The sequence below is a fragment of the Vulpes lagopus genome, chromosome 3 (assembly GCF_018345385.1).
Source record: "Vulpes lagopus strain Blue_001 chromosome 3, ASM1834538v1, whole genome shotgun sequence".
NCBI lineage: Eukaryota > Metazoa > Chordata > Mammalia > Carnivora > Canidae > Vulpes > Vulpes lagopus.
Genome location: NC_054826.1, coordinates 64135389 through 64148345, shown reverse-complemented (window position 1 = coordinate 64148345; position 12957 = coordinate 64135389). Strand labels below are relative to the sequence as shown.

At 49.7% G+C, this 12957-nt stretch overlaps 1 protein-coding gene across 23 annotated transcripts in view; it reads right to left on the bottom strand.

The window, feature by feature from the left end:
* CAMK2G (calcium/calmodulin dependent protein kinase II gamma) overlaps positions 1 to 12957 on the bottom strand; it is a 54843-nt gene that overhangs the window by 19251 nt on the left and 22635 nt on the right. For 13 of the 23 annotated variants that reach the window (XM_041748155.1, XM_041748135.1, XM_041748154.1 and 10 more), the window contains exons 6-13: positions 11767 to 11839; positions 11515 to 11617; positions 11002 to 11085; positions 10462 to 10556; positions 9742 to 9864; positions 5899 to 5982; positions 5613 to 5655; positions 953 to 996 (exon numbers count right to left, since the gene is read on the bottom strand). In XM_041748155.1, coding sequence (XP_041604089.1) covers positions 953 to 996; positions 5613 to 5655; positions 5899 to 5982; positions 9742 to 9864; positions 10462 to 10556; positions 11002 to 11085; positions 11515 to 11617; positions 11767 to 11839 — 649 coding nt within the window. Of the gene's footprint in view, positions 1 to 952; positions 997 to 3003; positions 3067 to 5612; positions 5656 to 5898; positions 5983 to 9741; positions 9865 to 10461; positions 10557 to 11001; positions 11086 to 11514; positions 11618 to 11766; positions 11840 to 12957 lie in introns of all 23 variants that reach the window. The other 10 variants (XM_041748147.1, XM_041748132.1, XM_041748131.1 and 7 more) reach the window with 1 other exon arrangement.

Genomic DNA, 12957 nt, shown 5'->3' with positions numbered 1-12957 from the left:
AGAGGAAGGGGAGCAGGGAGGGGAATGGGGCACACGTGTCTATCTCAGCTGGCAACATAAGATCCTGGGGAACGGCCCAATTGAAACTTGTTGGAATTTAAAGGTTTGGATCATTTCATAGTTTGAAATGCGCTATGGTGTAAATTGGTAGGCTTCAAGATAGCCTATCTAATGCCCCAGCCCCAGGACCCATTCTCCCCCCAAAGCATTTACAGAACACTGTGGGCTCTGTGAGGACCCCTAGGACCCCTAGAAGGTGACCTCTCCGTCACCTTCACCAAGCAGCCATTCTCACTAGAGCTTTCTGCTGGTCCCTGAGGGCCCCTGTTCTCTCCTCTTGCTGTGATCCCACAGGAAATGCTCCCTCAGCAAATCGGAACAAGCTGTGACACACTATGTCCTTCGCCTGTTTCTGAGGAGCCTGTGCCTCTACAAAGTTTGAGACACTTTCACTTAGTAGTATTTGAGCTGGGTTCTGGAAGTGCTTTGGAGATATGACAAAAAAGGATCGTGGCTTCAGGTTCCAAGCCCTGTACTCTGAGTGGACCAGGCAAACCTTGCTTTCATTTGATAAAAAGGGTTTGTGCTTGAAAAAGAAAAAGGAAAAAAAGAAGATTACCCAAGTGACCTAAAAATCCCGAGAGTCAAGCCATGGAGATGAGGGCATGCGTCTGCAATCAGGTTCAGGATTGAGCTCTCTAGGAAACTATAATTTAGGTCACTTCCCCGGAGTCTTTACACTCAAGCCAGGGTCAAAAGAAACACATCTTTCTTCTGCCCTCTCAGGCCAATGGAACCTGCTGTTCTGAGCACAAAGGTTTCTGGTTTTAAAGCAGAAAAGCAAGGATAGGAAGGTTCCTGGGGAAAGGAGGAACAAAGCCAAAAATCCCCCACCCTTCCCCTTAGAGACTGTTGTGAGACAGTCTTGGGCTAGAGGGGTGGAGACACCTACCTTGACACCACCGTCTGACTTCTTGTTCAGTAGGCTTTTGGCAGCTGTGAAAACAAAAAGGAAAATCAAGCCTCCTGCATTGTACCCTCTCCCTAACCTGAAGTCCGGCAGCCGGATCCACAAGAGTCTGCTGTGTCTGACTTGGGGGCCAGGAGTCTCCTGGAAAAGGACCTTCCTGGGAGCCCCAGTGCAAGAAGGGCATCTCAAGCGGAGTCAGACCCTCAGGGTGGCACCCCAGGATCTCTTCTGCCACGGAAGAGGTCTCAGCAGAAACAGGGACACACTGCACATGGAAGGAGAAACCACATTCAGTACAGGAGTTGCCTGCTGTATTGGGAACTCTGCCCTCAACAGCTTCCACCCAGGTCTGGAAGCAGAGTGCCAGGGTGAAAGGTGAGGGCTCCGTCCCTAGATGCCATGGACTTCCTCAGAACGGCCAAGCTGGAAGGATGCAAGACATCTCCTGAGAGCTCTTGAGAAACAAGAGTGTCACAATTCACGAAGGAGACCAGACGTGAGGACAGACAGACACAGACACAGAGATCAGGACCACCTACAGGAGGGTCTTGCCAGGGGGGTTGAAGCCTTGACTTGGCAGGTCCTCACCAGGCTTACTGGGTCCTCAGTCTACTCTCTGGACCCACTGAGCAGGAAGCATTGGGCAGAATAATGAGGTATTCAATGGGTTCCAGCCAGGCACAGGATGAGGCTCAAGGCTGATGGGCTTTGTGTAGGAAGGCCGGTGACACCTGCTGGTCACCATGGCCACGGGAAGGTAGCCGACCATGGATAGGAGAGTCTGGGAGGTGCAGAGGGATGGAATCAGCCCAACTGTCTGATCCACCGGGACTTCACTGGCTCGACCAGTTGCCACCTGTATGACCTTGAGTGAGTTACTTAACCTCCCTGAACCTCAGTTTCTTTATCTATAAAATGGGAAAAAGTAGGGCCTAGGTCACAGGACAGTGGTGGGGATCTAATGGGACCATGCATGAAAAGCACTAAGCAGAGTGCTTGGCACATAGCAAGGACTCACTAGGTGTAAACCATTGCCACTATTACTGCTGCCATTCTTCCCTTCAGGTGGCCATTCCTGCCCAAGCTGGGTCCCATCTCTCTCCAGTGAGAACAGGGATCCCTCCATCACAAGAATTCTGACTTCTCAAAATGGCCTATGATCCTATTTCCAGTCATGCTGGGATAATTTGTGCAACTTATTTTTTTTAATGTATTTACTACTATGGCCTGACCACCTACTGTGTTATGTGCTCTATATCCATCAAGGTTCTGAACTCTGCTCGTTAGGATCACTGTTGGGGAGCTTAAAAAAATCATTATGCTTATCCCATGCCCTTGGGATTCTGATTTTCTTTGTCTGGGGTGGGGTGTCAGCCTCAGGATGTCTGACAAACGGTCCTATACAGACAGGGTTGACAGCCTTTGACATACATGACCTTAATCATCACCATGTTACTTATTAGCGTCACCAGAGAAAGAAGGAAACTAAGGCTGGGAGGGCTGAGGTGACTCGCTCGGGGTGTGGCAGGGCAAGGATCCGAACCCTGGGACGGCTCTCCCCACGGCTTCTGCACTCCGCAGCCTTTCAGACCTGGAGGCCTGCAAATGCCAGACTTCACAATTTTGAGGGGCATGGCTTCCTCTGTGAGGTCTCCCAACAGTGCTGACAAAGCCTAGTCCTAGCACTGGGCAGCTCCAGCCATGCCCAGGACTGTCTCTGGGGCTGCCACCGGCCACGGCCCTCAGGCAGGCCAGGCTCTCGGCCGTCCGGAGGAAAGCCTCCTGCTGCCCAGCTCCACGTCCCCAGGCTATTGCCTCCTGAGAGTTGGCAAGCGCCCAGCATGCACGGCTGGTTAGGGGGCTCTGTGACACCAATGCGCTCGCAGATGCCAAGTTAGGTGGTCCGTCCGGCATGCCCATCTCAGCCCGCAAGCATGGGACTCGCCTCCCTGGTGAGTGGGCCTGGCATGCTGGCCCTCCTGGTGGGGTGGCAGGGAGCCGAGGCAGGCGGTCGGGGGACTCATGCCACGTACCTTGCCCGGCCAGGCCGGCGGCGCTCGCGGCAGGCGAGGCGGGGGCGGAGCTCTGCCTGCCAACTGAGGGGATACAGTCTCTCAGTGCACAGAGCTGCCGCAAAGCCACAGGGGCCAGTCAGCAGCGAGCATGCCCCAGCACGAGGCGCGGGAACCGCTGGCCGCCCACGCACAGCAAGGCCCAGGCGGCGTGGCCAAGCCAGCCGAGCTGGGGGAGCGAAGGCGCCAGGGGCAGGCTGATGAGCAGGTGCAGCCAGCCCTGCAGCAGTCTGGGGACCTGAGAGGACTGGGTTCGGTCAGGCTGTGGGGATCACCACAGCTCTAGCACCTGTCCCACGAGCTCCTCAGCTGAGGGTCTACGGGTAAAAGCCTGAATTGGTGAGAGGTGGTATCCTTTCTGAGGCAGCTGAGCCCTAGTTTGAGGCTGTGAAGAAACGTAGCCTCACCTTCAGACTGTCCCTCCCTAGGGGACTTAAATGAGGCTATTATCAGAGAGCCTTCTCCTCTGGTCATATTCCAAACAGGAGGGACACTGGCACTCAGGACCCAGGGAGGGTGCATGGCCCTTGCGCAGCTAAGTTCACTGATGGGCCCCAGCTCCCCATTCCTCTCTTAACCCACTAGTTCCTCAGAGACACAGGTTGCTTTCCCTCTTCAAAGCAGGTAGCCAGGACAGACAGTTTTTCTCAGCCTGTATTTCAGTCTTCTGAGGGTGAAGATGCCCAAGAAATGAGCCCCCAGGAAAAAAAAAAAAAATGAAGGCTGCTGAAGCAATACATTCTAGAAACCCTGATTCTACTATTAGCCAACCTGCCAGAGTCCAGGGCCAAGCTGCACCCTCTATTTGGGGTAAACTCAGGAAACAGCCTGGTTTACTCCTAAAAAAACCCACACAGGTGCCCTTCCTTCTTGATTACACCTGGTGACACCTCTTTCTACAGAAGCTTCTAGAGACAGGCTCTGTCCCCACCTGTCCCAGAGTCAGGGCAGCAGAGGTCATCCTAGAATGCTTACAGCACTTTTTTGGTCTCCTCTGACCCAGGGCAAAGTAAGCTCAAAGGCTGATAGTCTGAGCAACAAGGACAGGAGGAGGCTCTTTAGGGAGGAGTGAAAAGTGCTTTGTCCTAACAGGGAGACCAGTCTCCTGAAACCAGGATACCAATTTCCTGAAATGGACAGGTAGGAAGGCTGATGTGGAGGCCATGGGACAGGGCGGTCTACTGATTTCCCAGCCTGTCTTCACATTTCTTCTACTTGGAGAGACAACAGATCACCATTCTAGTTCAGCACAGAAATGCCCTTGAGTGTTCTCCAGAAAGGCTCTCATACTCCTGAGAAAGTAGAAGCTTCATATAATTCTGAGGACAAGAAGCCTGATGTGGAACTACAGCTTCACCTCTGTTGGAGGCAGCCGAGCTGTGCCCTCCTGCTCTCATTTGTGAGAGCTGAATCGATAACCATAGTCTTCCACTCATGGATACCCACATAAGAATGAGCCTCAAACTAGAAGCACAGGGAACAGGCCTGAGGTGGGATACCACTCCCCTGGCTCACTCTCCAGTCCTGCCCCTCTAGAGCCCAGTGGCTCCCACTTGGGTTAGAGCTCATGAGGCCCTAGGACTTCTCAGCTGCGGCATCCTCAGACCCATGGCCCTTATGTTACCCCGAACGAGCACAGACAAGCCCCTCAAGCTCAAGGGAGCAACCTTAGCCCAGAGCAGCTGCCATACAACTCATCTCTACGTCAGTATAGAAGGAAAGCAAGGGAAGGAATCTCGCTATGAGAACGAGAGGAGGGAGTCTTCAAACAGTGGTGCTGGGGAGGCTGGGCAGGGTCAAGGAAGGAGTAAGGTGGGAAGAGATCTTCTGTCTTCAGTTAAGTTCTGACATTAACCATTTCCTCACAGCAAGCCCCTGTGCTTCCCCACTAAGGGCGAAAAAGATGGGGGTTGGGGTGGGGTGGGGTGGGGTGGAGTGTCTTGCATCTTAAAAAGAAACATCAAGTGATTTACAAATTACTGGTCCCAACTATCACAACTTCTCCCTCAAATTTAAGCAAGTTGCTTTCCCTCCATCCTGCTGGTCTCTATTTCTTCACTTTTACAGCTAGTAGTATTACAAAGCATATTTTAAGCACAGTCTCTAAAATGTTTAAGCATCTGGGAAAATTTCTATTAGTCATCTCTACTTAGACACAATGAAGTAGAGATCGCCCCAGTAGGCAAATTAACGGTGGTGGCTGAGAAGATTCACTACACCTCATCTCTTTCTTTTGCCCAGCACATTGTCCAATACCCTAGCGACGGGCTAAAATCTTAAAGTGCTGAGAGTCTTCAGAGAATTCAATAAGAATCCCCAGGGACAAGGAAATGGGAGGCTGGGCAAGTTACTCCTTGGGAGGATCTAGGGAAGAGAATTCATAAATATGAACCCAAAGAGAAGTCCCCCAGAATCCCATGTTATAGGACCCAGCAGCAGCAGCCCCTCAAAACAGGGTCTTCTCCATCTTGGTCAAAGTGTTGCCTGAGACACCCAGCACTGGCATGGCAACCCCTCATTCTGACCCACTCACCTCTGGAGAATTAAAGTGCACAGCTGGGGAAACATACCTGAAAAGTTTCTGGAGACAAGCATGGTCGTGAGGATGGCACCCTGGGGAAAGAAGAGAGGCCTGTGAATTCAACTGGACTCTAGAAAAGCATAGCCTCATCTTAGGCAGAGGGAAGCTGCTGGCCAGAGCTTCAAGACCTTGGGTCTTTGGGGCTCCTCCAACATGTATAACCTTCATAGCTCAGCTCCAGCCACAAAGGGAACTACCTCTTGTGATGGAGCCAGGGGTGTCCTGTCAAAAGGTGTGATTTCAGGATGCTGGCAGCCTGGAAAGGCAAGACTCACCTTCAGTTTTCTCCGAGCATTGAACTTGCGCAAGCACTCCACAGTCTCTTGACGATGCATCATGGATGCCACCGTGGATCGTTGCTAAAACGCAAAGAGACAGGCCTGTGAGCCTTCCAGCCAGGTCCTCTGCCCCTCACCCTAGTCCCGTCATCGAGGGCTGTGTGCTCAGCCACCCCACAGTTGATCTGAGGGTAAAATGAAGTCATAGATGGGAAGATGCTTTTAGAATAAAAGCACTACCCCAAACTCAAGGTTGTGTAAGGACAATAATCTGAATGCAAAACCACCACTGGTAATTGATGCTAGATGAGAAGGGTGGGTGAGACAGCACTCTCCCCTTCCTTGGGAAATGCAAGCTACAAAATGGAAGAGAGTATCCTGTGTGTTGCGATCCTCACGCAGTCACTCCTTCAGCAACTGTACACTGAGCACCTACTGCATTCCTCAGCAGTGAGAGAAGAGGCAGGGTTCCTGCTCTCTACAGAGAACGTTCACTCCTTCCAAGAGCCCCTCTCAACAGCCCCCTCACAAGGACCCGAAGGAAGCTGTGATCTGAGAAGCTAAGGGTCTTCACCTTGAAGCATTCATTCTTCTCGTCATTTTGGATGGTGACTTTTCCTCAATGTATCACTGCTGACTTCCTTCCTCCTTAAAGGGTCCACTGGAAATGATTTACAATGATTTCCTTGATAATTTAGGGTCAATTATTATGTAGTATCATAATATAGTGACATCCTCAGGGGCTAACAAGTTACATAGAATGATGGAGGGGGCTATGAAAATGACTCCCAGAACAAATTATATCCCTAGTTTTTATGTACCTGTTTTTGTTTGTTTGTTTGTTTTGTTTTGTTTTTAGATTTTATTTATGAGAGAGAGAGAGAGAGAGAGAGAGAATGGCAGGCAGAGACACAGGCAGAGGGAGAAGCAGGCTCCATGCAGGGAGCCTGACGTGGGCCTCGATCCTGGGACTCCAGGATCAGGCCCTGGGCTGAAGGTGGCGCTAGACTGCTGAGCCACCCGGGCTGCCCTTGTGTACCTGTTTTAAGTTGCTCACCCTCTCCCTTTGCTGTTGCTGTCTTAGCTAGAAAAATAAATCTTCCATCATGTAGCCTGGTGCCAATAACCCTAATAGGGCTGCCCCACCATCCTGCCCCTTGTCCCTGACCCACTCCTTTTCCTGGATCCCTTGAAAGCAAGTCTCCCAACCTTCTCTACCCTTTCTGAGTTGTATAATTTTACTTCTTCCTCCAAACTGTAAAGTTCTCCCCAAAGAGAAATCAGAGATCATCACACAACTCCTCCTTCAACCTCAGATCTCCAACCACAAAATGATTTTCATTTGCTTTCGACCTCTTTTTACTACCCCAACCTTTGCTTCCTCAATTAGCTAATATTTTAAACCCCTTATTCTGGACTATATTCTTGTCTGCAGTCTATACATTATAAGTCAAGCCTCTACTTAAACAAAAGTTTAAAAACTCCTCTGATTCATCATCTTCTCCATGTAGTACCATTTCTTTCTCTCTTCTCCTCATTCCCCCTCCACCTCATTGAAGCAAGGTTTTGGTCTCTCACTCCACGGCTTCTGCCAGTGAAATAAGGAAGCAATGGCTTTTAATTGCTCAGGGTCCATGGATTCTTTCTCATCGTTATCATGAACTCTCTGTGGCATCTGATTACGGACATTCCCTTACTGAGACCTCCTGTTTCTTTAGGATTTCCTGCCCCTGAACCTCCTCCTGCCACAGAAGGTCTCATTCCCAGCCCCCTTTGCTGGTGCCTCTAACTGTGCCTGCCTTTATGTGCTGGTGTTCAGTGGCCATCCCTTCTCTTACTGAAGAAAATACAAGTCCATCCTGGGAATTCGATCAGCATAAAAACAATCCCATTTATTTCAACACCACCCACGCAGAAACGAAATGACTGCAACCTGCATTTCCAATTTTAACTTCCTTTCTCATCTCTGGAACCTGTCCGATGTCTCCAGCTAGAGGTCCTCAGATGCCACACTCAATTGTGTGAAACTCAGATCATCATCCTTTCTTACAAAATGGCTCTTCCTCCAGGTCAGTGAATGGCATGACCCTGTGCTTTGTTACAAACTCAAAATCTGGCAGTCCCCAGGGGTCTCCCTCTCTCTCCTTCACTCTCTAAATCCAACTGGTCACTAAATCCTTTTGAGTCTATCTACCAAATGTCTCTCAAATCTGTCTACTCCTTGCCACACTAGACAGGCTCCTATCACTACTGTCAGCTGGGACCTCATCCGGTCTTGCTCAGACAATTACGACAGCTTCCTGAACTCTGTGCCCTGGCCTCCTTCTTTTCTTAGTTCCATTTTGTACACAGCTTCCAAAGTGGCCCTTCTTAACTGCATATTTCATTCCCTCTTTATTTTGTTTTTAATTTTTTTTAAAGATTTTTCTTTTTTCTAAGCCATCTCTACAACCAACGTGGGGTTTGAACTTACAACCCTGAGATCAAGAGTCACATGCTCCATTGCCCAGTCAGCCAGGCGCCCCTTCATTTCCTCTTTAAACCTCTTAAATGGTTCCCTTTGCTTTCAGAATAAAATCCAAACTCATTAGACAGAAAATTGTATGTCATGGAATCTTTTTGGCTTCAGTTCTCTTGCATTTTTGAAGGCGTATCTTCATTTACAACCAAACTACTTAACATTCCTTAAACTTGCCACAATTTCCCATGGCTTTTCACCCTGGCTCATGCTAACCTCTATCTGCAGGTATCATCCTGAGGAACTCCCAGCCAGCTGCTAAAAGCCAGGAAGGAGTCACCTCCTCCATGCAGCCTTCAGTAATCTTACTGCTCACCAGACAAGAGTTCCGGGCACTCATTAGATCCTTTTATGTATTCGTCACATTGCAGAATCGTTGCCTATGTGAGTGCCTAGCTCCTCATATAATTTTTAAGATCTTGGGGAAAGGACCACATCCCACTCATCTTTGTATCTCCAGAGCCCACACAGTGACTGGCACAGGAGAGGCATCAAGTAACATGAAAAAGGGCAAATACATAAATGCATCATGGCTGTCAAGACATGTAATTGTAGCAGACCCTCTTCTTAGTTTGAAAACAGATATTTCACTTTATAGAACTTTATATAAGTGTTTATGAAAACAGTATGTCGGGATGCCTGGGTGGCTCAGTGGTTGAGCATCTGCCTTCAGCTCAGGGTGTGATCCCGGGATCCTGGGAGCGAGTCCCACATCAGGGTCCCCGCAGTGAGCTTGCTTCTCCTTCTGCCTCTCTCTGTATCTCTCACGAATAAAAAAATAAAATCTTAAAGAAAAGAAAAGAAAAGAAAGAAAGAAAGAAAACATTCCTATTGATCCCTATTGACAGCCTAGGGAGGTTTCTCCTAGGTTGAGTTTTGTGACGGAACTTCAAAATGTTCTTTTTAACCGCCCAGAGACCCCTTTTGTTTATTTGTTGGATCTTGGACACATTTCCATTACAGCTGCGTGACAGCTGAGATCTGATTATGAACCCTAAGCTTGGCAATTCACTTTGGGTTTTGCCAGCTGCTTTCCAGCATCAACGACCTAGAATGTAAGGGTCAACCTAAGCCCTCACTCCAGATTAGAGCTAAGTCACACCTGACAAGTGGGGAAGAAACAGGTTGAAGCCAGTTAAGCCACCTGCTTCCTTGAATCCCTCCGGTCCCCATCCAGTCCCCCTCTCTCTCTGCTGGGTCCTTTCTCAGAGCCCAGGAGGACTGATTATTCTCTGCTCATAAACAAGAATGTGAGGATAGTACGGAGGGCTCATTGAGGGCTGACAACCCTAAGCTCCTCCATCCCAGGTGAAGACACTTACACAGACCCACGGATGCTTGAGAGCCTGGTCAGCTGTGATGCGCTTTGCAGGGTTTATGGTCAGCATCTGGTTGATCAAGTTCTTGGCTTCTGGAGTTACTGTGTCCCACTCTGGTGATGGAAACTAAGCAGGAAGAGGGAGAGGAGGCACATGAAATCTGTGAGCCTCTGCCTTTGTCCCAACTCCTATAAGGGATACTTATCGGGATACTCTATACTATCTAAACCTGCCTGGGAGAGAGTTGGAGAAGGCCTGGGGCATCCCAGCACCTGTGTCATATTAAAGACTACGAGAGGAAGATAGAATCACAGTTAGAATGCCAGAATATCAGGTCAGAGCACAAAGGGGACTCCAACACATTCTGATTCAACCTCATCTCCTTACTAAAAAAAAAAAGACAGTGGCTCAACAACATGCCCAAGGCCCCAGACAGTGAAGGGAGCCCAGACACTTCTTGTCCCTATGGTATGCAGCACACACCTCTCAGGCCATTCTCTGCAAATAATGGATCACAGAGCTTCAAGGGGCTCCTGGATTTTATAGCTACCAAGAAAGGATATGCAAAGAAGTAGTTCCTGAGATAGGCTGTGCCGAGAATTGAGACCTGTGTGCCCATCCTTGGGTCCTCAAAGTCCCCTGACACTCCCTGTATCCCATAACACACTAAACATGCCCCCTCTTGTGGATACACCCAAGAGTCGAAAACAAACCAGTCCTTACATCATAGGCCCCAGCCTTGATTTGCTGATACAACTTGTGCTGATCCTCATCCCAGAAGGGAGGGTATCCCACCAGGAGAATATATAGGATGACCCCTACGAGACAGAACACAGGTCATTGAGGTCAGTCACCTACTTCACTGAGGATGAAGAAAAGCCACACAAGGCTCAGCCACCCAGAAAGCCAAGGTTATACCAAAGGTAGAAGTGGATGCCAGCTGATGCTGCTGTGCCACCAGCCCCTCCTGCTATGCTTCATTCCCCATGTCACCAAGCCACATTAGGGATTTCTGCAAGCATAACCCATCCTCTAAGGCGTGGCTAAATCCCTCTTTAGGAAGGATGCATTATAATCCAGGAAGTACTTGGGGAGGAGCGTGCGATGAACACCATCATCCCAGGGGCACTAGAGCAAACACTGTAATTTCACATACACCAGACCCCTGTGGGGCCTACACGCAATAGCAATGCCTCTTTCTCACCATCGCTGGAAGGAGAGTGCCCTTAACACCAAAAAGCTGAGTGTGTGGAATGGGCTTACCGCAGGCCCAGATATCCACAGGTTTTCCATAGGGATCTTTCCTCAAGACCTCAGGGGACAAGTAACCCGGGGTGCCAGCAAAACCTGTAGCAGAAGAGAGGGTGGAGGCACACTGAACCCACTTTCTATCTCATTAAAACCATATTAGCAATTTACCCCAAGTCTCTTCTCGTTCTTGGTGCTTTGGCTACCTAAGCCCTCAGCTCATGGGCGGCAAGAGATGACTGGCTGGGTTTCTTGGATGGCCCAGGATAAAATCAGAGGGCAAGTCCATGTGCCTACCAGGAACTCCCATTCCTCCCCAGAGGCAGCAAGAATGCAGTGCTGACAACAGCTAGACTCACTGTACTGAGTCACCTAGGGCCAGGGGATGCTCCATACCCTCCCCCTTCTCGGGTCTCGGAGGAGCCCAGGACCATGAAGGCTCTGGCTTCTAGTTCTGAAAGAGGAAAGGAGATCAGGAAGAGGAGGAAGGGCGGGGGCCACATTCCAGGAAGACAGGGTCACTCTTACCAAACCAAGCCTGCTGCTCTCCCTGTACTTCGATGGCTAGGCCGAAGTCAGCCAGCTTGACGGCGGCACCCTTGCATTTACTCGCCAGCAGCAGGTTTTCAGGCTGTATGAGGAAGAGAAGACCTGGTGAGGCACCCACCGGCCCCCTCCGCCCTGAGGAAGCCTCGTTTGGGTCCCCGCAGTCCCACCACCTGGCACCAGGTGGCGCCTATGCTTCATGAGCGGGAGGCAAAGGGGGAGCCTGGGTAGTACCTTCAGGTCCCGGTGGACAATGTCATGCTGGTGGATGTGATTAACACTCTCCAGAATCTGATGTATACAATGGCTGCAAAAGCACAAGGCAAGGGAATGTCAGTGCGGGGTTAATCCACTCAGGACCACACTACAGATTCAAGCATGTAACGCTGGGTTACAGATTCACAGGAGATCACTGAACAACAGCTAAAACCTCCCACTCGGGACATCATCGCATTCAACCTATTTTACAGAAGAAGAAACTGAGTGCCTAGCCCATCAAGTGGTTTGTCGAGGGTGTCCCACTAGATAATGGCTGAGGACAGACCAGAACAGAGTCCACTATGCCTCCTTAGACGGTAAAGGCCCAATACAACCAGTCCATTTCCAAGAGACCAGGGACACTCCTGAGAAGTAGAGACCATCCAATCCCTTCCTTCCTACCTCCAACCCCCACAGTAAGTCTGTTCTTGGAGAAGAGGCTTGTGGTAGCATCTTAGGAAGGATTGTACAAGTGTACCTCAGTCGTTTTGCTGGGGGTACACTTGTTCATTTATTTAAACATTTACTGACTATCTCCAGGCACTGTGCTTCGTCTCACAAAGACTACAGAGATGAATAAGACCCAGTGTCCACCCTGAAGCTTATCTTCTAGTAGGGGAGATAAAACCCCAGTACACAAACATCTTTAAGAAACAATGTACTTAAGAAGGTTCCAAACAGGGCAATCCAGGAGCATTTCTGATGATTTTGCAGAGAAAAAAAGAAAAACTAACCCAGAGTCACCTTCAGCTGCTATTTCTTTCTTTTCTTTTTTTTCTAAATAGGCTCCACACCCAACGTGGGGCTTGAACTCATGACCTTAAGATCAAGAGTTGAGTGTTCCACCAGCTGAGCCAGCCAGGTGCCCCCACACCTATTTCTTCAATCAGGCTGCCCACCTTCCAAAACATTCTGCTACATTTGCAGTCAAGCTCTTGGCAGGGAGCACTGGCAATCTAGGGCAATGGTGAATGCTGAGGGGGATGATTTCTGCCCCCAGGGGACATCTGGTAACACCTGGAGACATTGTTGGTTGTCACAATTAAGGTGGAGATGCTACCAGCATCTAATGGGTAAAGGCCAGGGATACTTCTGAAACTCTACAGTGCACAGGAGGGGCCGTCACAACAAAAAACTCTCTGGCCCCAAACGTCAGGAGTGTTGAGG